At 46.7% G+C, this 26,121-nt stretch overlaps 3 protein-coding genes across 6 annotated transcripts in view; 1 reads left to right on the top strand and 2 right to left on the bottom strand.

Moving 5' to 3' along the window:
• The window catches only part of LOC141074921 (uncharacterized), a 30,942-nt gene extending 5,462 nt beyond the window's left edge, over nucleotides 1–25,480 (bottom strand). The window contains exons 1-8 of one of the 3 annotated variants that reach the window (XM_073562233.1): nucleotides 25,354–25,480; nucleotides 23,647–23,794; nucleotides 23,149–23,328; nucleotides 20,863–20,986; nucleotides 12,846–12,943; nucleotides 12,689–12,767; nucleotides 12,504–12,586; nucleotides 12,266–12,383 (exon numbers count right to left, since the gene is read on the bottom strand). In XM_073562233.1, coding sequence (XP_073418334.1) covers nucleotides 12,266–12,383; nucleotides 12,504–12,586; nucleotides 12,689–12,767; nucleotides 12,846–12,943; nucleotides 20,863–20,986; nucleotides 23,149–23,328; nucleotides 23,647–23,724 — 760 coding nt within the window. In that variant the 5' untranslated portion in view covers nucleotides 23,725–23,794; nucleotides 25,354–25,480. The remainder of the gene's footprint in view (nucleotides 1–12,265; nucleotides 12,384–12,503; nucleotides 12,587–12,688; nucleotides 12,768–12,845; nucleotides 12,944–20,862; nucleotides 20,987–23,148; nucleotides 23,329–23,646; nucleotides 23,795–25,353) is intronic. The other 2 variants (XM_073562234.1, XM_073562235.1) reach the window with 2 other exon arrangements.
• The window catches only part of LOC141074931 (uncharacterized), a 1,026,924-nt gene that overhangs the window by 349,566 nt on the left and 651,237 nt on the right, over nucleotides 1–26,121 (top strand). The gene's annotated exons all lie outside the window — the stretch shown is intronic.
• Nucleotides 1–26,121, bottom strand: part of LOC141074919 (uncharacterized) — a 488,071-nt gene that overhangs the window by 247,997 nt on the left and 213,953 nt on the right. The window lies entirely within an intron of this gene.

The raw sequence follows: 26,121 nt of genomic DNA, 5'->3' as shown, positions 1-26,121 counted from the left end.
CCTTTAACTCTGGAGAATAGATCTGAAATCAGGGGTAACGGATACTGATATTTAATAGTAATTTTGTTGAGGGCATGATAATCAATACAAGGCCTTAATGAACCATCCTTTTTGGCGACGAAAAAAAACCCAGCACCTAATGGTGAAGAGGATGGTCTAATATGACCCTTCTCCAACGCCTCCTTAATATAGGATCGCATAGCCTTGTGCTCGGGTACAGATAAATTGAAGAGCCGACCCTTGGGAAATTTACACCCCGGGCTCAGTTCAATTGCACAGTCATAACTCCTATGAGGAGGCAAAGACGCAGACTCATTCTCACTAAATACATCATAAAAGTCCGCCAAATAGTCAGGAACTTCATGCGACTGAGGAGAGGTGGAAAAAAACGGAGCCTCACTAAGGGCACACCGACAACCCCAACTCACCACAGACACAGATTTCCAGTCCAAAACTGGATTATGAATTTGCAACCAGGGAAACCCCAGAACAATGGTATCATGCAAATTATGCAACAACAAAAATCTGCAATTTTCTTGATGGTTTGGGGCGACCCGCATTACCACCTGGGTCCAAAACTGAGGTTTATTTTTCGCCAAAGGAGTAGCATCAATCCCCCTCACAGGGATAGGCGTCCGCAGGGGTGTCATAGGAAATCCACAACGTTTAGCAAAATCCAAGCCCATTAGGTTCAGGGCTGCTCCCGAATCCACAAAAGCCTTGGCGGAAAATGTGGACAGGGAGCAGATCAGAGTAATTGCCAGAAGAAACTTAGGTTGAACACCACCCACAGAAAACGTGTGTGCAAAACGTTTCTCTCGTTTAGGACAGACAGAAATAATATGCGAGGCATCTCCACAGAAAAAAACACAGCTTATTACGCTTTCTGAACTCCTGACGTTGCTCCCTGGACAAAACTCTATCACATTGCATAGGTTCAGACACTTGTTCAACAGGTGGCAACATCTCTCGTGCAGTCCTGTGTTCACGTAAACGCCGATCAACCTGAATGGCTAATGACATAGAATCGTCCAGACCAGAGGGAACAGGAAATCCCACCATAGTATCTTTTACGGCTTCTGACAAACCCTTCCGAAAGAGAGCTGTCAAGGCATTATCATTCCAGGCAGTAAGGACCGCCCACTTTCGGAATTTTTGACAGTACAATTCTGCAGAATCTCGACCCTGGCTCAATGCCAACAGGGTCTTTTCAGCCTGATCAATAACATTAGGTTCGTCATACAACAACCCCAAGGCTTGAAAAAATGCGTTCACATTAGTCAGACTAGGATCATCAGGTTTCAAAGAAAACGCCCAATCCTGGGGATCGCCACGCAGCAAAGAGATGACAATTTTAACCTGCTGCGCGGAGCTCCCTGACGAGTTAGGCTTCAAGGCAAAAAATAATTTACAATTATTTTTGAAATTCAAAAATTTAGACCGATCCCCAAAAAATACATCAGGAGTAGGGATCTTTGGTTCAGCAGCATGTGAATGAGCAAGGTAGGCGGAAATTCCCCGCACTTCCGCAGCGAGCTGCTCCACACGATCAGACAATTGCTTTATCTCCATTGAGAGAAAAAAAAAATTCCCCCTACGGCCTCAGAGATATAGAGGAAAAAATATACACTTTTTTTTTTTTTTTTAAATTCTTTCCTGCTATTGAGTACCCTAGGATCTGCGGTATGGCTGGTGATTCTGTTATGAAGAGTCACCGTAGGAGGCAAAAACAGAAATGCTAGCTAAGTCCAGAAAACCAGAGAAGTTGGCAGCTACCGGATTGCAGACCCCTGAACCTATCAACAACAACTAGCAGTAGCCGTGGGGGGTTCCTACGATGCCCTAGACCCCTCGATCACAGCCGGAGAACTGCCTAGCCTAAAGACAGAAAGGGAAATCTAAACTGCCCCAGAGCAGACCCCAAAGCAATAGGCAGCCCCCAACATATAATGACGGTGAAGCAAGAAGAAAAAACACTAACACAGATAGAAAGATAGACTTAGCAAATGATGGGGCCCAAGCTAACTAGATAGGACAGGATAGGAAAGCTGCTGTCTGCAATCCGCGAAAAACCCTATCATTATAAGAGCCAACAGACTGATAGGGAAAAAGGCCTTGAAGACGCTAGGCTTCAAAAAGACTGTCAGAACTCAGGTATTTTCTGAAGACAGAGCAAACCGACAAAAAAGGAATTCAGCTCACCCCAGCAGTGAAAGGCAGAATCCAGAAAAGCAAGGCAAACTAAAACCAAAACACAAATGCAAAAAGGCAAAGCAGAAAACTTAGCTTTTGAGGAGCAGGAATCAGACTGGTCTCCTAGAATTCCACAGAGAAATCACCAGCGAGGCAGAAGGGCGTGAGCTGCCTTATATCCAGTCAGAGATCCTCGTCGCCCAGTCATCCTCTCCCAGCTCAGGTGCTTGGTAATCAGCCTCACTACCTTCCTTCACCAGAAGAGGGAGTTCATCAGACCTCAATGGTGAAGGGGAAAATGAACTCATAACACAAATGGATATCTTGTCTCTATAGCCTTCTGACCCGAGAAGCGCTTGTCTGGGCGTTCTCTGTGGTGCTGCACTATATCCTCAAATTCTGGGTGAGTGCCAAATACTCTATGCGGGTGCTTGGCCCGCTTAAAGGCTACCTTATGGCTCGCGGCCAATGAGGCTGTCCACTGTCTCCCGGCAACCCGGGGTATCTAGATCAAGTGGCTCGTCTGAGTCACAATCCAAACTCTGCCTGCTCCCGCTCGCTGGTGAAAGGGAGCGTGATGCTGGACTCCCCGAGGCACCGGATAAGCCGGGAGACCTCGTATAGGTTCGTTTCCTTCTCCTCTGTCTGGCATGGGAACGGCCCCTGCAGGCCGAAGGTTCCTGTGAGGTGGAGGACCCTTCCCAGATAAGCGAGCCACTATCCCTGCCTCCCTTTGGGGCGTGAAGGGACTCGATCGCCTTTGCAAGCGAAGCCATAGACTGCGAAAACGATAGCGCCCATTCCGGAGGATTCGGCTCTCTGGATTCAGTCACTGAGGGAGGCTCCTGGGCGCGTTCAGAGTCGCAGGCCTCGCACACTTTGGCGCTCTGCGCTCATGGAAACGGGGCCTTACAAGAAGTGCATGCAGCGTAGAGAAAAGTGTGCGTCTTCCCTTTCCCAGCCATATTGAGCCTGCTAGGCGTTTTATATATAACCCACAAAAAAAAAAAAAAATTCTCCTTTTTTTTTCGCCTCAGTGCGAGGGGAGGGGTGGGGGCGGCAGGCCCCCTTCCTGTTTTAGCGGACTCTGCAGCCTGCACTTACCCGACCTGTGTCCCCCGACTGCGTGCCCGGCCTTCTGCTCCTCCGTGGGGTAAGCCGACCTCTTTCCTGGTCGCGGCCTACCCCGCACTGAAGCCGAGGCCTGGATTTATCCGGCGCCCGCCCAACGCCGAACTGACGCCTCGCGCTGAGGGCGGTACTTCCGCCGCGGCCTACACCGGCCAAAAACTGGGAGCTAAATTTTTCCGCCCGTGGCGCCGCGCGATGCAGCGGCGGCCTAACACTGGCCAAAAAACAAACAAACCAGGGGCTCAATTACTGTCCACCGCCTGCGGCGCCACGCGACGGTGATGGCGCGCCACGGCCTAACACTGGCCAAAAAACCGGGGGCTAAATTTTCGGCGCCATGCAATGCTGCGGCGGCGACGGTGGTGCTAACAGCTAGTAAACGCCGCTACTCTTCCCTGAATACGAGAGGCCCTAGGGAGACGCACACCGCTGCCTGCCGCTGCTGCCCAGGAGCCCCCCGCACCCGTACCTTAAATGCGCTGTATACAGGATCCAGGTAGGCCCTTTAGGGCGAACACAAACCAGGGAGCTGGGGGGGGGGGGGTGTGGGGATCCTGGACGGTGCAGGCACCCTAACTCCGTCCAGCTTTAGCCGAGTCCGCCTCCTTGCAGCACCTTCGTCTTGCGTTGGTGGAGCAGTGGGGGCCGCTCGGACCGTCTTGTGCCTCTGAATAGCCCATGGTTTCCTACCTAGGGGTGGTCAGGGCTAGGTCCGGCATCATGTCCCATGTCGCGGGAAAGGATACGTGGAGACGACACTCGCACGTGCTCGCCCGTTGATGGTTTGGGGAATCGGACCCTTTCAGTAGGATCCGTTACCCCTGTCTAATCTTCATGGGGAAAAAAAAAAAAAGGAAGAAGTCTGGAGAAAAAAGGACCAGACGTGTACCTCCATAGACACTAATCAAAAAACTGGCTTCCGCCCGCAATCAGGGTGAGGATGTATACAGCGGGGGAGGAGCTAACCTTGTGTTGTTTGCCTAGTGTCAGCCTCCAGATGGCGGTAGCATAGTACACCCACAGTACCTGTGTCCCCCAATGAGACGAAGGAGAAAAGCACAGGGTTTGAGGTTAGTCAGGGTAGAGGGGCCCTGGGACAACACTGCCCCCACCCCCACCTCCGAAGCGTCGACCTCCACGATAAAAGGTCTTGCCGAATCGGGTTGTACCAACACAGGGGCTGAAGTAAAGCATTTCTTTAACCCCTTCACCCCCAAGGGTGGTTTGCACGTTCATGACCGGGCCAATTTTTACAATTCTGACCACTGTACCTTTATGAGGTCATAACTCTGGAACGCTTCCATGGATCCCGGTGATTCTGACATTGTTTTCTCGTGACATATTGTACTTCATGTTAGTGGTAAAATTTCATTCAAATAACTTGCGTTTATTTGTGAAAAAAATGGAAATTTGGCAAAAATTTTGAAAATTTCGCAATTTTCCAACTTTGAATTTTTATGCCCTTAAATCACAGAGATACGGCACACAAAAAACTTGATAAATAACATTTCCCACATGTTTACTTTGCATCAGCACAATTTTGGAACCAAAATTTTTTTTTGTTAGGAAGTTATAAGGGTTAAAAGTTGACCAGCGATTTCTCATTTTTACACCACCATTTTATTTTTAGGACCACATCACATTTGAAGCCACTTTGAGGGGTCTATATGATAGAAAATACCCAAAAGTGACACCATTCTAAAAACTGCACCCCTTAAGGTGCTCAAAACCACATTCAAGAAGTTTATTAACCCTTTAGGTGCGTCACAGGAATTTTTTTGAATATTTAAAAAAAAATGAACATCTAACTTTTTTTCATAAAAAAAATAATTCAGGTTCAATTTTTTTTATTTTACCAAGGGTAACAGGAGAAATTGGACTGCAAAAGTTATTGTGCAATTTGTCCTGAGTACGCAGATACCTGATATGTGGGGGGGAATGACTGTTTCGGCGCATGGCAGAGCTCAGAATGGAAGGAGCGCCGTTTGACTTTTTCAATGCAAAATTGGCTGGAATTCAGATTGGACGCCATGTCACGTTTGGAGAGTCCCTGATGTACCTAAACAGTGGAAACCCCCTACAAGTGACCCCATTTTGGAAACTAGACCCCCCAAGGAACTTATCTAGATATGTGGTGAGAACTTTGAACCCACAAGGGCTTTACAAAAGTTTATAACGTACAGCGGTACAATTAAAAAATCATATTTTTTCCACAAAAATGATCTTTTCACCCCAATTTTTATTTTCCCAAGGGTAACAGGACCCTAAAAGTTATTGTGCAATTGGTCCTGAGTACGCTGATACCCCACATGTGGGGGTAAACCACTATTTGGGCGCATGGCAGAGCTCGGAAGGGAAGCAGCGCCATTTGACGTTTTGGGTTGGAATTGAGATCGGACACCATGTCGCGTTTGGAAAACCCCTGATGTACCAAAACAGTGGAAACCCCCCACAAATGACACCATTTTGGAAACTAGACCCCCTAAGGAACTTATCTAGATGTGTGGTGAGAACTTTGAACCCCCATGGGCTTCACAGAAGTTTATAACATAAAGCCATACAATTAAAAAATCATATTTTTTCCACAAAAATGATCTTTTCACACTCAATTCTTATTTTTCCAAGGGTAACAGGACCCTAAAAGTTATTGTTCAATTTGTCCTGAGTACGCTGATACCCCACATGTGGGGGTAAACCACTATTTGGGCGCATGGCAGAGCTCGGAAGGGAAGCAGCGCCATTTGACGTTTTTGGCTGGAATTGAGATCGGACACCATGTCGCGTTTGGAAAACCCCTGATGTACCAAAACAGTGGAAACCCCCCACAAATGACACCATTTTGGAAACTAGACCACCCAAGGAACTTATCTAGATGTGTGGTGAGCACTTTGAACCCCCCAGTGCTTCACAGAAGTTTATAATGCCAGGGCATGAAAATAAAAAAATCGTATTTTTTCCAGAAACATGATCAATTAGTCCCCAATTTTTTCATTTTCCCAAGGGTAACAGGAGAAATTGGACCCCCAAAAGTTGTTGTCCAATTTGGCCTGAGTACGCTGACACCCCATATGTGGGAGAAAACTACTGTATGGACACACGTCGGGGCTCGGAAGGGAAGCAGTGACGTTTTGGAATGCAGACTTTGATGGAATGGTCTGCGGGTGTCATGTGCGTTTGGAGATCCCCTGATGTACCTAAACTATTGAAACCCCCCAAAAGTGACCCCATTTTGGACACTAGACCCCCCACGGAACTTATCTAGATGTGTGGTGAGCACTTTGAACCCCCAAGTGTTTCACAGAAGTTTATAACACTCAGACGTGAAAATAAAAAAATCATTTTTTTCCTCAAAAATTATATTTTTGCCCCCAATTTTTTATTTTCCTAAGGGTAACAGGAGAAATTGGACCCCAAAAATTGTTTTGCAATTTGTCCTGAGTAGGCTGATACCCTACATGTGGGGGTAAAACACTGTTTGGGCGCATGGCAGAGCTTGGAAGGGAAGGAGCACCATTTGACTTTTTCAACTCAGAATTGGCTGGAATTGAGATCAGACGCCATGTTGCATTTGGAGAGCCCCTGATGTGCCCAAACAGTGGAAACCCCCAATTATAACTCCAACCCTAACCCCAACACACCCCTAACCCTAATCTGAGCCCTAACCCTAGCCCTAACCCTAAGGCTGTGTGCACACGCTGCGGATTTTTCTGCGGTTCCGCAGCAGTTTTGGCCGCTGCGGACCAGCAGCAGTTTTTGCTGCGGTGTACAGTACCATGATTCCCTATGGGAATCAAAAACCGCAGTGCAGACGGTGCGGAATTTTCCGCGCGGATTATCTGCGGTTTTCTATCCGCAGAAAGAATTGACATGTCAATTCTTTCTGCGGATTCTCCTGTGGTTTGCCATCTCCTCTATTGAGGAGATGAAAAACCGCAGGACAAAACCACAGCGCAATCCGCAGGTAAAACCGCAGGTCTTTTGACCTGCGGTTTCACCTGCGGATTTTACAAAATCCGCGCGGATGAATCCGCACCTAATCCGCAGCGTGTGCACACAGCCTTACCCAAACGGGAAAATGGAGATAAATACTTTTTTTTTAGTTTTATTATTTTTCCCTAACTAAGGGGGTGATAACGGGGGGTTTGACTTACTATTTATGGCGGTTTTTATGTTTGGCGGCTGTCACACGCTAAAAGACGCTTTTTATTGTAAAATAGTTTTTGCATCACCACATATTGAGAGCTATAATTTTTCCGTATTTTGACCCACTGAGTCATGTGAGGTCTTATTTTTTGCGGGACGAGTTGACGTTTTTATTGGTACCATTTTCGGGCACGTGACATTTTTTGATCGCTTTTTATTCCTATTTTTGGGACGCAGAATAAACAAAAACCAGCGTTTCATGAATTTCTTTTGGGGGGGTGCGTTTACACCGTTCCGCGTGCGGTAAAATTGATAAAGCGGTTTTATTCTTCGGGTCAGTACGGTTACAGCGATACCTCATTTAGGTCGTTTTTTTATGTTTTTGCCGGTTTTATGCAATGAAAACTATTTTATATAAAAAATAATTATTTTTGCATCGCTTTATTCTGTGAGCTATAACTTTTTTATTTTTTCGCTGATGATGCTGTGTGGCGGCTCGTTTTTTGCGGGACAAGATGACGTTTTCAGCGGTACCATGGATATTTATATGCGTCTTTTTGATCGCGCATTATTACACTTTTTGTTTGGCGGTATGATAATAAATCATTATTTTTTGCTTCGTTTTTTATTTTTATTTTTTAAGGGGTTCGCTAAAAGGGTTAACTAATGGGACAGTTTTATAGGGCGGGTCATTACGGACGCGGCGATACCTAATATGTGTACTTTTATTGTTTGTTTTTTTTTATTATTTCCAAAAAATGGATTTATTGAGGGAATATTTTTTTTTTTTTTTCTAATTTATTTGGCGATTTTTTTAAATTTATTTTTACATTTTTTTTTAATTTTTTTTTTTACTTTATTACATAGTCCCAGGTGGGACATCACTGTCCTGTGACAGATCGCTGATCTGTCACATCACAGATCACTGTGACAGATCAGCAATCTGTCACAGGCATTGAAGACTTCCTCTTGCCTGCGCTTTGCAGGCACTGAGGAAGCCAGCTTCCTCAGGTCCCCGTCGCCATCTTGGATCCGGGGGCCTGGAGGATAGGAGCCCCCCGCAGCAGCGCTGCACATTGCGCTGCCGTGGGGGGCTCAGGGAAGCACGGAGGGAGCCCCCTCCCTCCCGATGCTTCCCTTTAACTCCCGGTACACTGCGATCATGTTTGATCGCGGTGTGCAAGGGGTTAAGGTGTCGGGGGCGGTCCGTGACCGCCCCTGACACATAGTGCCGGGTGTCAGCTGTGATAATCAGCTGACACCCGGCCGCGATCAGCGGCGCTCACCACGTGGGCACCGCTGATCGCGGTAGACGTACTATCCCGTCCACGGTCATACGGGCCCGGGTACCGTGGACGGGATAGTACGTCGGATGTCAGGAAGGGGTTAATGTAAGGAAGGAATTTTTTGCGGCCACGGACCAATTTTTTTTCCATCTGCACCTTTAAGAGTGAGGTCCGTCAAGGGTTTCACCACCTGCCAAAACCCATTAATGAACTTCCTATAATAGTTCGCGAAGCCCAGAAATCGCTGCAACCCCTCCAGATCATGAGGCTGCACCGAATCTGTAATGGCCTGAACCTTCCCTGGATCCATGCAGAATCCCTCCCCGGATACAATTACACCCAGAAAAGATAGTTCTTGCATAAAAAATGAGCACTTCTCCAGCTTAGCGTATAAATGGTTCTCCCAGAGTCTCATAAGAACCGTACGTAGATGGTGTAAGTGTGACTGACTGTCCTCAGAGTATATCAAGATGTCATCCAAGTAGATGACTACATAACGCCCAATCAGGTAAGAGAAAACAACATTTATGAAGTTCTGAAAAACAGCAGGGGCGTTAGTGAGGCCGAAGGGCATAACCAAGTTTTCAAGCAGCCCCTCAGTTGTCAGGAACGCTGTTTTCCATTTGTCTCCCTCCCGGATCCTTATAAGGTTATAAGCCCCTCGTAGATCGAGCTTAGAAAACCATTTGGCCCCCGTGAGTTGGTTACATAAATCGGGAATCAACGGAAGAGGGTACGTGTTCTTAACGGTAATTTTGTTCAGATCCTGAAAGTCGAGGCACGGTCGCAACCCACCATCTTTTTTCTTTACAAAGAAAAACTCCGCTGCCATGGGTGAGACCGAGGGCCGAATATGCCCCTTGCGAAGGCTCTCTTTGATGTACTCTTTCATAGCTTGGCGCTCAGGCCCAGACAAATTGAACAAACGAGCCTTGGGTAATTTGGCTGCAGGTACTAAATCGATAGCACAATCATATGGTCTATGTGGTGGGAGTGCCTCAGCCTCGCTTTCGGAAAACACGTCTTCAAAGTCTCTCAGGTACTCCGGAATACCCTCCAGACGACATAGATTTTATCGTATTGACAAAAGGAGTCGGGTTACAACACAGACCATTATCATTACATCCCCATCGGGTGATCTCCCCCTTCACCCAATCAATGAGAGGATTGTGGCGTTGCAGCCAGGGCATCCCCAATACCAGTCCTGCAGGCAGATTATTCAGAATGAATCAACTTAATTTTTCCACGTGAGTGGAAACCATTTTCATAGAAAAAACTTCAGACATAAAACAAATTCCATCCCGGGTAAGAGGGGATGAATCCACAGCCACAATTTTAACAGGGTCTTTCAGCCTGACTGTCCCTATCTTATTAACAGTCACAACTTGGGCATCAATCAGATTAATGGAGGAACCACAGTCAACAAAAGCGGTGGTCATAACAGCACCGCCAGCAAGTACCAATTCAACCTGGAGCACCATCTTTGTAAGAGAGAAAAAATGTACCTGGGTGTCTGGGCAACCTCCCCGATTGTTGCCCAGACTCAGTCGTTTCTCTGATGGTTTCACTGAAGAAGGCCAGGAGGGGCAATTCCTTTTCCAATGCCCAGAGGCTCCACAGTAAAAGCATAGTAGGTTGTCTCTATGGTGCCTTCTCTCTTTCTCCTTAACCGAGACTGACCCAATCTCCATGGGCTCAGATACAGGTGCAGTGTCACACAATTTGGGGTACAAGGGAGCCTCTTGTTGCATCATTCCTCTAGCTCGGAGTCTCCGGTCCGTACGGACCGCCTGCATCATGGCATCCTCCAGGGTATCAGGAGGAGGATGTAATGCCAGAGCATCCTGCAGACGGTCAGACAGGCCCCTGTGGAACAACCCCCTCAGGGTGGCCTCGTTCCAGAATACTTCGGCGGTCCAACATCTAAACTCTGAGCAGAACTATTCAGCAGAGTGCCTCCCCTGTGTCACACTCATCACCATATCCTCTGCCAGACGCACTGTATCAGGCTCGTCATAGATGTAGAGGAAGAGAGAGAGAAAGCCCATGCCTGTGGAGCCCCCGAAGTAGGGAAATGACGACCCCCACCCTCTTGAACTCGTCCCCGGAGGAGCGGGGCCTTAGGGAAAATAAAAGCTTGCATCCTTCTCTGAAGGACCTGAACTCCCTTTTATCCCCTGAGAAAGGGTCTGGCAATTTGACTGGAGATTCGGGGGGACGCTAATGCCACATCTTTACCCCCAGAACTCGGAGCCCCTGCAGCGACAGCCTCCTGCACAGTATCCACCAACTGGTGCTGGGTATGGGCCATCGTTCGCTGTTCCACATTGAGTTTATGGAACATTTGTGTCAGGTGCTTGACCTGATCAGCCAAAGCTTGCATGGGATCTATGAGGATAACACTCCCTTTTTTTATTTTTTTCCCTCAGAGAGAGAAAAAAAACCCTGAAATGGTCAGCTATAATGTCAGGAACACCGCACTTGCTCACTGAGCCAGTGTGAGTGTCCTGAGTACAAAAACTGCGCACAAAGATACCTGTGGAGCAGGGCAGAAGTGGTGACGATGCATGCTCCAGACTAACAGGACCTAGAGCACCTGACTGCTGAAGGCATGGTCTAAACTCCAGAGAGCTAGGAGCTGAGGAAAACTCCTAAAAGGGTAACTACGGAACAAGTTACCAAGGGGCAAAGACAGACGTAAACCAGATGAAGCCGGGGTCAAAGCACGAGATAGCACGACAGTACCTAAGGGTTAGACAGAATGGTTAGTCAGGATGAAGCAATAGATCACAAAACCAGAACGGGCAATAGACAGCACAATATAGGCAAACGGTAAAGGAGTAACGATAGCCAAGTCAGGAGGTCAGAACCGGAGAAGACAATAGTACCAAAACGTGAGACAGAGAACAGAGTGAGGGGACAGACCGGGTCATACATGGGAAGCAAACACGCAAAGCAGTATACACGCACACCAGGGGTCAGACACACAGCCAGAACAGTATAGCTGACAGGGAATCCTAGTCTGGAGTGAGTATAAATACCCCTCCCAGATCCAGAGGGAGGCCAGCAAAAGTTAACCCTGCGAGAACAGGATATTAACCATGACCTATACTATGATAATCATGTGTCGTCACTCGTCAGCACCAGGAAGAGGCTGCTACATCACTGAGATCCATAACCTGTAACACAAACTCAGTCATTTATATGGCAACACGGGACTTGTGGAACAAAAATATGGATGGAAAGGATGAAAGTAATATTCACAAAGGTAAAGGAAAACTATATCTGTGCTTCCTAAATCATTAAGAAGAAGTGTGAAGGCGGCCCCGTTATTCATCGGTGCACCGCCGGGCTCTACAGGAGCAGCCGCGCCATCACGGGACGCTACTGCTGTGATATGGACAGTGGATAAAGCTTCACTGCACCGGAGACTCCACACGATATCACACACCGGTCATCATCATCATCATCCACCGGTCATCATAATCACTATCACAGCAATTATTACATACCCGTGGAAACATCTCCCGTAATCTCCTCCTTCCTGTCACTCACACACAGCTGATCCCCACTCGTCATCGCTTCTTCTTCTGTCTCATCCTTCACTTTATTCTTAGTTGGATTTTCCTCCTGATGTATCAGATGTAACAATCAGCACAATACAAGAAACCACCAAAATCTGTGACACCTATGACCTCGCTCAGAAATGTCCCCATATACAGATCCAGTACAAGGCTCAGCGCCATCTACCTGATGATCCTCCGGGATGTTGTGATTCTCCTCTGGACATTCCTGGGGACATCTCTCTGGTGGATTTCTCCTCCTGGATCCATCTGTGGAGACACACAGTGATGGGATAGATTGTGTCATGTGATGAGATGATGGGAGTAGTAGTAGGTGACCATAGAACAGACATGACAGTCTCCCCTCCTCACCCTGCTGATCGGCCCATATAGCGATCGCCTCTTGTGCTCCATGTATAACCTCAACCTTAATATCAATCAGATCTTCACCCTAAGAAGAAAAATGTAAGATGAGCTCAGGTCCCATCACTTGATGGTCAGATGTTGTGGGGGCTTCAGTGTCATCTACCTGATGATCCTCCGGGATGTTGTGATTCTCCTCTGGACAGTCCTGGGGACACAGAGGACGGGGACATCTCTCTGGTGGATTTCTCCTCCTGGATCCATCTGTGGAGACACACAGACTGAATACATGACCTGCCGTGTATCTGTCTATATACAACTATACATTGTTGTGGTCGTCACCACCGGTACCGAGGTCCCAGCACATTGTGGCCACAAGTATGAAGTGATAATCAGTGAGGCTAAAGCCTAATGCTCTCCGCTCTGTACTCGGAGGATGAGGACCCTGAGGAGAGGGACAGAGAAGACCCTCGTCAGTCAGATGGAGGCGCTGTACTAACAATCACAACTTCTCCAAGTTTCATCTCCACCAGTGATGAGTTACTGTGTTTTTATTCCTCTTTAATAGAGATAAATCTCAACATCTGCCTGGATATAGCCATAACGGTTTATTTTCCATCCCCATAGCAGTACGAGGGCTCATTTTTAACCGGACAGTTACAGTGAAGCTGACCCGGCAATATAATTCTCCAGGTCAGTACGATTACGCAGACACCAATCATGTACAGGTTTATTTTTTTAATTTAAGTGGTGAACAATAATTCCAAAATCCGTTACAAAAAGCAAAAATCTCTTTCTTGGTCACCATCTTCCAAGAACCACAATGCTTCCATGTTTCGGGTCATGGGGCCGGGTGAGGGCTTATTTTTTGTGCACTGACCTGACGTTTTTATTGATATTATTTTGGGGCAGATACTGTTATGGTAAATATTTTATAGTTAGTTTTGATTATTTTAGACAATTAAATCAACCTATAAATCTTTATTAATTTTGCATTTTAATATTAGCTTTATAAGTGTTATTCATAAAAGCAATAACACCGGGCGCTGTCTCTATATACAGGTGTCTGACTGTTAACCTTTTAAATTCTGTGTTTGAAATTCTAGTTAGTTGGACAAAGCGAGCTTCAAGGACTTCTGCGGAATTCATAATAAACTTCTGGAGGAGTCAATTTATGACTCGTTATTAATCCAACTAAAATACTTTCTTCCCCCAATTAAAATATCTTCTCTCTTAGGTAATGTAATGTAAGAAGCCATTCCTATTTTTCTTATCTCTGTGATTGTAAAAAAAACTTGTGACTTTGCTTCTGAGATGAGACAAGCCCGTACAGCAAGAGACCTCTACTTGTCTCCGATCGATCACCTAGCTGATTTGATGAAAACTGGCAAATGTGACACCTTTTGAGTTTCTCCTAAACCTTTCCACAAAAGGTTTCCACATCAGTACTAGTGATGAGTCTTATCCTAGCATGATCGGGTGTTATCCAAGCATCTGGCAGAGCTCGTATATTATATTCAAATCCTTGTGGCTGTATGATTTGCAACTGTTAGACAACACGAGTGGGGATTGCCTGCCTAACAGCCGCCAATCATGCAGCCGCAGGGACTGAAACATACTATTCCGTCAGAATAAATTCCCAGATCTACGTCCTTCTAAAGAACCTAATCACTGTAAGATAAAATATTGTTACGCTCCAGGAAGACATCCAGGCCTCTCTTGCACCCCTCGGCTGAGTTCACCATCACCACCTCCTCAGGCAGGGAATTCCAGATTCTCACTGCCCTAACAGTAAAGAATCCTCTTCTATGTTGGTGGAAAAAACAACCGAAAAAACAGGATTCGGATTCCCGAGCAGTGTATGACCCCTATATAGGGGGGTCTGTGTGTTATACATTAGTCTCTATATAGAGGGGTCTGTGTGTTATACATTAGTCTCTATATAGAGGGGTCTGTGTGTTATACATTAGTCTCTATATAGAGGGGTCTGTGTGTTATACATTAGTCTCTATATAGAGGGGTCTGTGTGTTATACATTAGTCTCTATATAGAGGGGTCTGTGTGTTATACATTAGTCTCTATATAGAGGGGTCTGTGTGTTATACATTGTCTCTATATAGAGGGGTCTGTGTGTTATACATTAGTCTCTATATAGAGGGGTCTGTGTGTTATACATTGTCTCTATATAGAGGGGTCTGTGTGTTATACATTAGTCTCTATATAGAGGGGTCTGTGTGTTATACATTAGTCTCTATATAGAGGGGTCTGTGTGTTATACATTAGTCTCTATATAGAGGGGTCTGTGTGTTATACATTAGTCTCTATATAGAGGGGTCTGTGTGTTATACATTGTCTCTATATAGAGGGGTCTGTGTATTATACATTAGTCTCTATATAGAGGGGTCTGTGTGTTATACATTAGTCTCTATATAGAGGGGTCTGTGTGTTATACATTAGTCTCTATATAGAGGGGTCTGTGTGTTATACATTGTCTCTATATAGAGGGGTCTGTGTATTATACATTAGTCTCTATATAGAGGGGTCTGTGTGTTATACATTAGTCTCTATATAGAGGGGTCTGTGTGTTATACATTAGTCTCTATATAGAGGGGTCTGTGTGTTATACATTAGTCTCTATATAGAGGGGTCTGTGTGTTACACATTAGTCTCTATATAGAGGGGTCTGTGTGTTATACATTAGTCTCTATATAGAGGGGTCTGTGTGTTATACATTGTCTCTATATACAGGGGTCTGTGTATTATACATTAGTCTCTATATAGAGGGGTCTGTGTGTTATACATTAGTCTCTATATAGAGGGGTCTGTGTGTTATACATTAGTCTCTATATAGAGGGGTCTGTGTGTTATACATTAGTCTCTATATAGAGGGGTCTGTGTGTTATACATTAGTCTCTATATAGAGGGGTCTGTGTGTTACACATTAGTCTCTATATAGAGGGGTCTGTGTGTTATACATTAGTCTCTATATAGAGGGGTCTGTGTGTTATACATTGTCTCTATATACAGGGGTCTGTGTGTTATACATTAGTCTCTATATAGAGGGGTCTGTGTGTTATACATTAGTCTCTATATAGAGGGGTCTGTGTGTTATACATTGTCTCTATATAGAGGGGTCTGTGTGTGATACATGAGTCTCTATATAGAGGGGTCTGTGTGTTATACATTAGTCTCTATATAGAGGGGTCTGTGTGTTATACATTAGTCTCTATATAGAGGGGTCTGTGTGTTATACATTGTCTCTATATAGAGAGGTCTGTGTGTTATACATTAGTCTCTATATAGAGGGGTCTGTGTGTTACACATTAGTCTCTATATAGAGGGGTCTGTGTGTTACACATTAGTCTCTATATAGAGGGGTCTGTGTGTTACACATTAGTCTCTATATAGATGGGTCTGTGTGTTATACATTAGTCTCTATATAGAGGGGTCTGTGTGTTATACATTGTCTCTATATAGAGGGGTCTGTGTGTTATACATTAGTCTCTATATAGAGGGGTCTGTGTGTTATACATTAGTCTCTATATAGAGGGGTCTGTGTGTTATACATTAGTCTCTATATAGAGGGGTCTGTGTGTTATACATTAGTCTCTATATAGAGGGGTCTGTGTGTTACACATTAGTCTCTATATAGAGGGGTCTGTGTGTTATACATTGTCTCTATATAGAGGGGTCTGTGTGTTATACATTAGTCTCTATATAGAGGGGTCTGTGTGTTATACATTGTCTCTATATAGAGGGGTCTGTGTGTTATACATTGTCTCTATATAGAGGGGTCTGTGTATTATACATTAGTCTCTATATAGAGGGGTCTGTGTGTTATACATTAGTCTCTATATAGAGGGGTCTGTGTGTTATACATTAGTCTCTATATAGAGGGGTCTGTGTGTTATACATTAGTCTCTATATAGAGGGGTCTGTGTGTTATACATTAGTCTCTATATAGAGGGGTCTGTGTGTTATACATTGTCTCTATATAGAGGGGTCTGTGTATTATACATTAGTCTCTATATAGAGGGGTCTGTGTGTTATACATTAGTCTCTATATAGAGGGGTCTGTGTGTTATACATTAGTCTCTATATAGAGGGGTCTGTGTGTTATACATTGTCTCTATATAGAGGGGTCTGTGTATTATACATTAGTCTCTATATAGAGGGGTCTGTGTGTTATACATTAGTCTCTATATAGAGGGGTCTGTGTGTTATACATTAGTCTCTATATAGAGGGGTCTGTGTGTTATACATTAGTCTCTATATAGAGGGGTCTCTGTGTTATACATTAGTCTCTATATAGAGGGGTCTGTGTGTTATACATTAGTCTCTATATAGAGGGGTCTGTGTGTTATACATTAGTCTCTATATAGAGGGGTCTGTGTGTTATACATTATCTCTATATAGAGGGGTCTGTGTGTTACACATTAGTCTCTATATAGAGGGGTCTGTGTGTTATACATTGTCTCTATATAGAGGGGTCTGTGTGTTACACATTAGTCTCTATATAGAGGGGTCTGTGTGTTATACATTACTCTCTATATAGAGGGGTCTGTGTGTTATACATTACTCTCTATATAGAGGGGTCTGTGTGTTATACATTACTCTCTATATAGAGGGGTCTGTGTGTTATACATTATCTCTATATAGAGGGGTCTGTGTGTTATACATTAGTCTCTATATAGAGGGGTCTGTGTGTTATACATTGTCTCTATATAGAGGGGTCTGTGTGTTATACATTGTCTCTATATAGAGGGGTCTGTGTGTTATACATTACTCTCTATATAGAGGGGTCTGTGTGTTATACATTACTCTCTATATAGAGGGGTCTGTGTGTTATACATTATCTCTATAAAGAGGGGTCTGTGTGTTACACATTAGTCTCTATATAGAGGGGTCTGTGTGTTATACATTAGTCTCTATATAGAGGGGTCTGTGTGTTATACATTACTCTCTATATAGAGGGGTCTGTGTGTTATACATTACTCTCTATATAGAGGGGTCTGTGTGTTATACATTATCTCTATAAAGAGGGGTCTGTGTGTTACACATTAGTCTCTATATAGAGGGGTCTGTGTGTTATACATTGTCTCTATATAGAGGGGTCTGTGTGTTATACATTAGTCTCTATATAGAGGGGTCTGTGTGTTATACATTAGTCTCTATATAGGGGGGTCTGTGTGTTATACATTAGTCTCTATATAGAGGGGTCTGTGTGTTATACATTGTCTCTATATAGAGGGGTCTGTGTGTTATACATTGTCTCTATATAGAGGGGTCTGTGTGTTATACATTAGTCTCTATATAGAGGGGTCTGTGTGTTATACATTGTCTCTATATAGAGGGGTCTGTGTGTTATACATTGTCTCTATATAGAGGGGTCTGTGTGTTATACATTAGTCTCTATATAGAGGGGTCTGTGTGTTATACATTGTCTCTATATAGAGGGGTCTGTGTGTTATACATTGTCTCTATATAGAGGGGTCTGTGTGCTATACATTAGTCTCTATATAGAGGGGTCCGTGTGTTATACATTAGTCTCTATATAGAGGGGTCTGTGTGTTATACATTAGTCTCTATATAGAGGGGTCTGTGTGTTATACATTAGTCTCTATATAGAGAGGTCTGTGTGTTATACATTAGTCTCTATATAGAGAGGTCTGTGTGTTATACATTAGTCTCTATATAGAGGGGTCTGTGTGTTATACATTAGTCTCTATATAGAGGGGTCTGTGTGTTATACATTAGTCTCTATATAGAGGGGTCTGTGTGTTATACATTAGTCTCTATATAGAGGGGTCTGTGTGTTATACATTAGTCTCTATATAGAGGGGTCTGTGTGTTATACATTAGTCTCTATATAGGGGGGTCTGTGTGTTATACATTAGTCTCTATATAGGGGGGTCTGTGTGTTATACATTGTCTCTATATAGAGGGGTCTGTGTGTTATACATTAGTCTCTATATAGAGGGGTCTGTGTGTTACACATTAGTCTCTATATAGAGGGGTCTGTGTGTTATACATTAGTCTCTATATAGAGGGGTCTGTGTGTTATACATTAGTCTCTATATAGAGGGGTCTGTGTGTTATACATTAGTCTCTATATAGAGGGGTCTGTGTGTTATACATTAGTCTCTATATAGAGGGGTCTGTGTGTTATACATTAGTCTCTATATAGAGGGGTCTGTGTGTTACACATTAGTCTCTATATAGAGGGGTCTGTGTGTTATACATTAGTCTCTATATAGAGGGGTCTGTGTGTTATACATCGTCTCTATATAGAGGGGTCTGTGTGTTATACATTAGTCTCTATATAGAGAGGTCTGTGTGATATACATTAGTCTCTATATAGAGGGGTCTGTGTGTTATACATTAGTCTCTATATAGAGGGGTCTGTGTGTTATACATTAGTCTCTATATAGAGGGGTCTGTGTGTTATACATTAGTCTCTATATAGAGGGGTCTGTGTGTTATACATTAGTCTCTATATAGAGGGGTCTGTGTGTTATACATTAGTCTCTATATAGAGGGGTCTGTGTGTTACACATTAGTCTCTATATAGAGGGGTCTGTGTGTTACACATTAGTCTCTATATAGAGGGGTCTGTGTGTTATACATTAGTCTCTATATAGAGGGGTCTGTGTGTTATACATCGTCTCTATATAGAGGGGTCTGTGTGTTATACATTAGTCTCTATATAGAGGGGTCTGTGTGTTATACATTGTCTCTATATAGAGGGGTCTGTGTGTTATACATTAGTCTCTATATAGAGGGGTCTGTGTGTTATACATTAGTCTCTATATAGAGGGGTCTGTGTGTTATACATTAGTCTCTATATAGAGGGGTCTGTGTGTTATACATTAGTCTCTATATAGAGGGGTCTGTGTGTTATACATTGTCTCTATATAGAGGGGTCTGTGTGTTATACATTAGTCTCTATATAGAGGGGTCTGTGTGTTATACATTAGTCTCTATATAGAGGGGTCTGTGTGTTACACATTAGTCTCTATATAGAGGGGTCTGTGTGTTATACATTGTCTCTATATAGAGGGGTCTGTGTGTTATACATTAGTCTCTATATAGAGGGGTCTGTGTGTTATACATTAGTCTCTATATAGAGGGGTCTGTGTGTTATACATTAGTCTCTATATAGAGGGGTCTGTGTGTTATACATTAGTCTCTATATAGAGGGGTCTGTGTGTTATACATTAGTCTCTATATAGAGGGGTCTGTGTGTTATACATTAGTCTCTATATAGAGGGGTCTGTGTGTTATACATTAGTCTCTATATAGAGGGGTCTGTGTGTTATACATTAGTCTCTATATAGAGGGGTCTGTGTGTTATACATTAGTCTCTATATAGAGAGGTCTGTGTGTTATACATTAGTCTCTATATAGAGGGGTCTGTGTGTTATACATTAGTCTCTATATAGAGGGGTCTGTGTGTTATACATTAGTCTCTATATAGAGGGGTCTGTGTGTTATACATTGTCTCTATATAGAGGGGTCTGTGTGTTATACATTAGTCTCTATATAGAGGGGTCTGTGTGTTACACATTAGTCTCTATATAGAGGGGTCTGTGTGTTATACATTACTCTCTATATAGAGGGGTCTGTGTGTTATACATTATCTCTATAAAGAGGGGTCTGTGTGTTACACATTAGTCTCTATATAGAGGGGTCTGTGTGTTATACATTAGTCTCTATATAGAGGGGTCTGTGTGTTATACATTAGTCTCTATATAGAGGGGTCTGTGTGTTATACATTAGTCTCCTTGGAAGAGGCACAGCGGATTAGGGGGAAAATCATCAGTAAATTAACCCCGACTCTGCCGAGTAACAATCCACAACAGACTTAGAGGCCGAAAGAACTGACAGGAGAGAACGGACAGAAGGACGGAACATCTGCAGAGAAAATGTGACCGATACTCTAAGGAAGGAGAAAGATTCTGAAAGAAGAGAACGAAGACTCAAGACTGATAAAGACGAGACGACAGCGGAGAAACCGCGACTCACAAATCAGAAGAAAATAATCAGGGAAATGAAAGCTGTTGTCAGACGGAGAAAATGTAGAGAAAACCAGAGCAAGTCTGGAGAAAACTCATCTATTATAGGAGGACGCCGGAGAGACGTCATCACATCCACCGGAGCCAACAAGGAGCCGCGCTGCTCACCTCGTGGTGTAAGAGGCCGGAGCTCCTCCATCATCACGGCCTGGTACCGATCCTGGTGTCCTTCTAAATACTCCCACTCCTCCATGGAGAGATAGACAGCGACGTCCTGACACCTTATAGGAACCTGACAACAACGACACCGTCACCACCCAGAATCCTCCAGTGCTGTATAATGTCCCAGCAGTCCCCTCTCCTCTCATCACCCAGAATCCTCCAGTCCTGTATAATATCCCAGCAGTCACCTCTCCGCTCATAACCCAGAATCCTCCAGTCCTGTATAATATCCCAGCAGTCTCCTCTCCGCTCATCACCCAGAATCCTCCAGTGCCGTCCTGTATAATGTCCCAGCAGTCACCTCTCCGCTCATCACCCAGAATCCTCCAGTCCTGTATAATATCCCAGCAGTCTCCTCTCCGCTCATCACCCAGAATCCTCCAGTGCCGTCCTGTATAATGTCCCAGCAGTCACCTCTCCACTCATAACCCAGAATCCTCCAGTCCTGTATAATATCCCAGCAGTCACCTCTCCGCTCATAACCCAGAATCCTCCAGTCCTGTATAATATCCCAGCAGTCTCCTCTCCGCTCATCACCCAGAATCCTCCAGTGCCGTCCTGTATAATGTCCCAGCAGTCACCTCTCCGCTCATCACCCAGAATCCTCCAGTCCTGTATAATATCCCAGCAGTCTCCTCTCCGCTCATCACCCAGAATCCTCCAGTGCCGTCCTGTATAATGTCCCAGCAGTCACCTCTCCGCTCATAACCCAGAATCCTCCAGTCCTGTATAATATCCCAGCAGTCTCCTCTCCGCTCATCACCCAGAATCCTCCAGTGCCGTCCTGTATAATGTCCCAGCAGTCACCTCTCCCCTCATCTCCCAGAATCCTCCAGTGCCGTCCTGTATAATGTCCCAGCAGTCACCTCTCTGCTCATCACCCAGAATCCTCCAGTGCCCTCCTGTATAATGTCCCAGCAGTCACCTCTCCCCTCATCACCCAGAATCCTCCAGTGCCGTCCTGTATAATGTCCCAGCAGTCACCTCTCCGCTCATAACCCAGAATCCTCCAGTCCTGTATAATATCCCAGCAGTCTCCTCTCCGCTCATCACCCAGAATCCTCCAGTGCCGTCCTGTATAATGTCCCAGCAGTCACCTCTCCTCTCATCACCCAGAATCCTCCAGTCCTGTATAATATCCCAGCAGTCTCCTCTCCGCTCATCACCCAGAATCCTCCAGTGCCGTCCTGTATAATGTCCCAGCAGTCACCTCTCCCCTCATCTCCCAGAATCCTCCAGTGCCGTCCTGTATAATGTCCCAGCAGTCACCTCTCCGGTCATCACCCAGAATCCTCCAGTGCCGTCCTGTATAATGTCCCAGCAGTCACCTCTCCGCTCATCACCCAGAATCCTCCAGTGCCGTCCTGTATAATGTCCCAGCAGTCACCTCTCCGCTCATCACCCAGAATCCTCCAGTGCTGTCCTGTATAATGTCCCAGCAGTCACCTCTCCGCTCATCACCCAGAATCCTCCAGTCCTGTATAATGTCCCAGCAGTCACCTCTCCGGTCATCACCCAGAATCCTCCAGTCCTGTATAATGTCCCAGCAGTCACCGCTCCGGTCATCACCCAGAATTCTCCAGTGCCGTCCTGTATAATATCCCAGCAGTCACCTCTCCGCTCATCACCCAGAATCCTCCAGTGCCGTCCTGTATAATGTCCCAGCAGTCACCTCTCCGCTCATCACCCAGAATCCTCCAGTTCTGTATAATGTCCCAGCAGTCACCTCTCCGGTCATCACCCAGAATCCTCCAGTCCTGTATAATGTCCCAGCAGTCACCTCTCCGCTCATCACCCAGAATCCTCCAGTGCCGTCCTGTATAATGTCCCAGCAGTCACCTCTCCTCTCATCACCCAGAATCCTCCAGTCCTGTATAATGTCCCAGCAGTCACCTCTCCGCTCATCACCCAGAATCCTCCAGTGCTCTCCTGTATAATGTCCCAGCAGTCACCTCTCCTCTCATCACCCAGAATCCTCCAGTCCTGTATAATGTCCCAGCAGTCACCTCTCCGCTCATCACCCAGAATCCTCCAGTGCCGTCCTGTATAATGTCCCAGCAGTCACCTCTCCGCTCATCACCCAGAATCCTCCAGTGCTCTCCTGTATAATGTCCCAGCAGTCACCTCTCCGGTCATCACACAGAATCCCCCAGTCCTGTATAATGTCCCAGCAGTCACCTCTCCGCTCATCACCCAGAATCCTCCAGTCCTGTATAATGTCCCAGCAGTCACCTCTCCGCTCAGCAGCTCGATCATCTTGTTGCTGAGCTCCAGGATCTTCTTGTTCCTCTCATGTATCGGGGAGTGCGGGGGAGGCTCTGTGATGGGGCCCGGGCTCCGCCCTCCTGACTCCTGGAGATGGATGATGGGAGTCACACAGTCCCCCGGTGTCTTCCTCACTATTGTGTAATCCTGTGTATGGAGAGAGACACTTAGGGAGAAGAATTCCTTCCCGACTCCAGATCTGACAATCAGTAGAAATCCCGGGATCAATAACCGTCTCCAGTAATCTGGGGCCATAACCGGGAATATTATTACACTCCGGACAGACATCCCGGCCCCTCTACAGCTCTTATAGGGAATCCCCATGACAACTCCTCCGGGCAGAGAGCTCCACAGAATCCCTGCTCTTACAGTAGAGAATCCTTCTCTCCTATTCTGGATTTCCTCCTCCCGGTGTCGGACTCTTCACATCACACAATAAAGCTGATAGAAATGTAGAGGAGTTACCTCTCCGCTCAGCAGGGAGATGATCTCCAGGGCGCAGTGGAATAATCTCCTGGTGGTCTCATTCCTGTCCTCGTCCATCCTCGGGGGTCATTCAGGAGGAGGAGGGATGAGCACTGGATCAGCTGGAGGGATCTCGTCCTGCCGGCGTCTTCATGATGAAGCAGAAGATGGAAATCACAGGGGACGAGAGAACGACAATCACTAAATTCTGCCCAAATATCAACATTTATCAGGAAGAATCTGGAGGAAAAGCCACAAAACTCCACCGCGGCCTCCTCCACCGATCTGTCCGCTCATTATCAGCCTCGTAGGAGGAGGACGGTCACCGTGGTAACTACATCTCCAGCGGGGGACGGTCACCGTGGTAACTGCACCTCCAGCGGGGGACGGTCACCGTGGTAACTGCACCTCCAGCGGGGGACGGTCACCATGGTAACTACACCGCGAGCAGGTTACGGTCACCGTGGTAACTATACCTCCAGCAGAGGACGGTCACCGTGGTAACTACACCTCCAGCGGTGGACGGTCACCGTGGTAACTACACCGCCAGCGGTGGACGGTCACCGTGGTAACTACACCGCCAGCGGGGGACGGTCACCGTGGTAACTACACCGCCAGCGGGGGACGGTCACCGTGGTAACTACACCGCCAGCGGGGGACGGTCACCGTGGTAACTACACCGCCAGCGGAGGACGGTCACCGTGGTAACTACACCGCCAGCAGGTTACGGTCACCGTGGTAACTACACCGCCAGCAGGGGACGGTCACCGTGGTAACTACACCTCCAGCGGTGGACGGTCACAGTGGTAACTACACCTCCAGCGGGGGACGGTCACCGTGGTAACTACACCGCGAGCAGGTTACGGTCACCGTGGTAACTACACCGCCAGCGGAGGACGGTCACCGTGGTAACTACACCGCCAGCGGAGGACGGTCACCGTGGTAACTACACCGCCAGCAGGTTACGGTCACCGTGGTAACTATACCTCCAGCGGGGGACGGTCACCGTGGTAACTACACCGCCAGCGGGGGACGGTCACCGTGGTAACTAAACCGCCAGCGGGGGACGGTCACCGTGGTAACTACACCTCTAGCGGGGGACGGTCACCGTGGTAACTACACCTCCAGCGGGGGACGGTCACAGTGGTAACTACACCTCCAGCGGGGGACGGTCACCGTGGTAACTACACCTCCAGCGGGGGACGGTCACCGTGGTAACTACACCTCCAGCGGGGGAACAGTCACCGTGGTAACTACACCTCCAGCGGGGGACGGTCACCGTGGTAACTACACCTCCAGCGGGGGACGGTCACCGTGGTAACTACACCTCCAGCGGGGGACGGTCACCGTGGTAACTACACCTCCAGCGGGGGACGGTCACAGTGGTAACTCCACCTCCAGCGGGGGACGGTCACCGTGGTAACTACAGCTCCAGCGGTGGACGGTCACCGTGGTAACTCCACCTCCAGCGGGGGACGGTCACCGTGGTAACTACAGGTCCAGCGGTGGACGGTCACCGTGGTAACTCCACCTCCAGCGGGGGCCGTGAGGTGAGGAGGAGACGCTGCACATCCCCCATACAATGCTGCCCGTCCCCAACACTGAGGAGCCGCAGTCACATGGAGCAGGAGCCTCCACAGGAACAGCTCTGATCTCCCCCCACACTCTCCTCTCACAGATTCACCACAAACCCTCCTGTCATCTCACCGGAATGGCGGGAACCGGAAATCTGCTGCTGGCTGACCCCAGAGAACACGAGCTGCGCACACCCGGGACGGAGCGGCTGCACTGAGCGCGGGAGGACCTGTGGTGACGTCACCGTCATGTGATCAGGGGGCGGGGCTAAGGAGAGAAGAGGTGAAGGAGCTGTGGTGACGTCACCGTCATGTGACCACAGGGCGGGGCTCAGTAGGGAAGTGCTGACGTCACCGCCATGCGATATGGGGGCGGGGCTCCTGACAGAAGTGGTAAAGGACCTGTGGTGACGTCACCGACATGTGAGCAGGGGGCGGGGCTCAAGAGAGAAGAGGCGAAGGACCTGTGGTGACGTCACCGTCATGTGAGCAGGGGGCGTGGCTCAGGAGAGAAGTGGTGAAGGACATGTGGTGACGTCACCGTCATGTGACCAGGGGGCGGGGCTAAGTAGAGGAGTGGTGAAGGACCTGTGGTGACGTCACCGTCATGTGACCAGGGGCGGGGCTAAGTAGAGAAGTGGTGAAGGACCTGTGGTGACGTCACCGTCATGTGACCAGGGGGCGGGGCTAAGTAGAAAAGTGGTGAACGACCTGTGGTGACGTCACCGTCATGTGACCAGGGGGCGGGGCTCAGGAGAGATGTGATGAAGGACCTGTGGTGACGTCTTTGTTCATGTGATCAGGGGGCGGGGCTCAGGAGAGATGTGATGAAGGACCTGTGGTGACGTCACCGTCATGCAATCAGGGGGCGGGGCTAATTAGAGAAGTGGTGACGTCACCG

The sequence above is a fragment of the Dendrobates tinctorius genome, unplaced genomic scaffold, assembly GCF_039654945.1.
Source record: "Dendrobates tinctorius isolate UK_male_01 unplaced genomic scaffold, ASM3965494v1 ptg000342l, whole genome shotgun sequence".
NCBI classification, from domain to species: Eukaryota; Metazoa; Chordata; class Amphibia; order Anura; family Dendrobatidae; genus Dendrobates; species Dendrobates tinctorius.
This window is presented reverse-complemented; position numbering and strand designations above follow the sequence as displayed.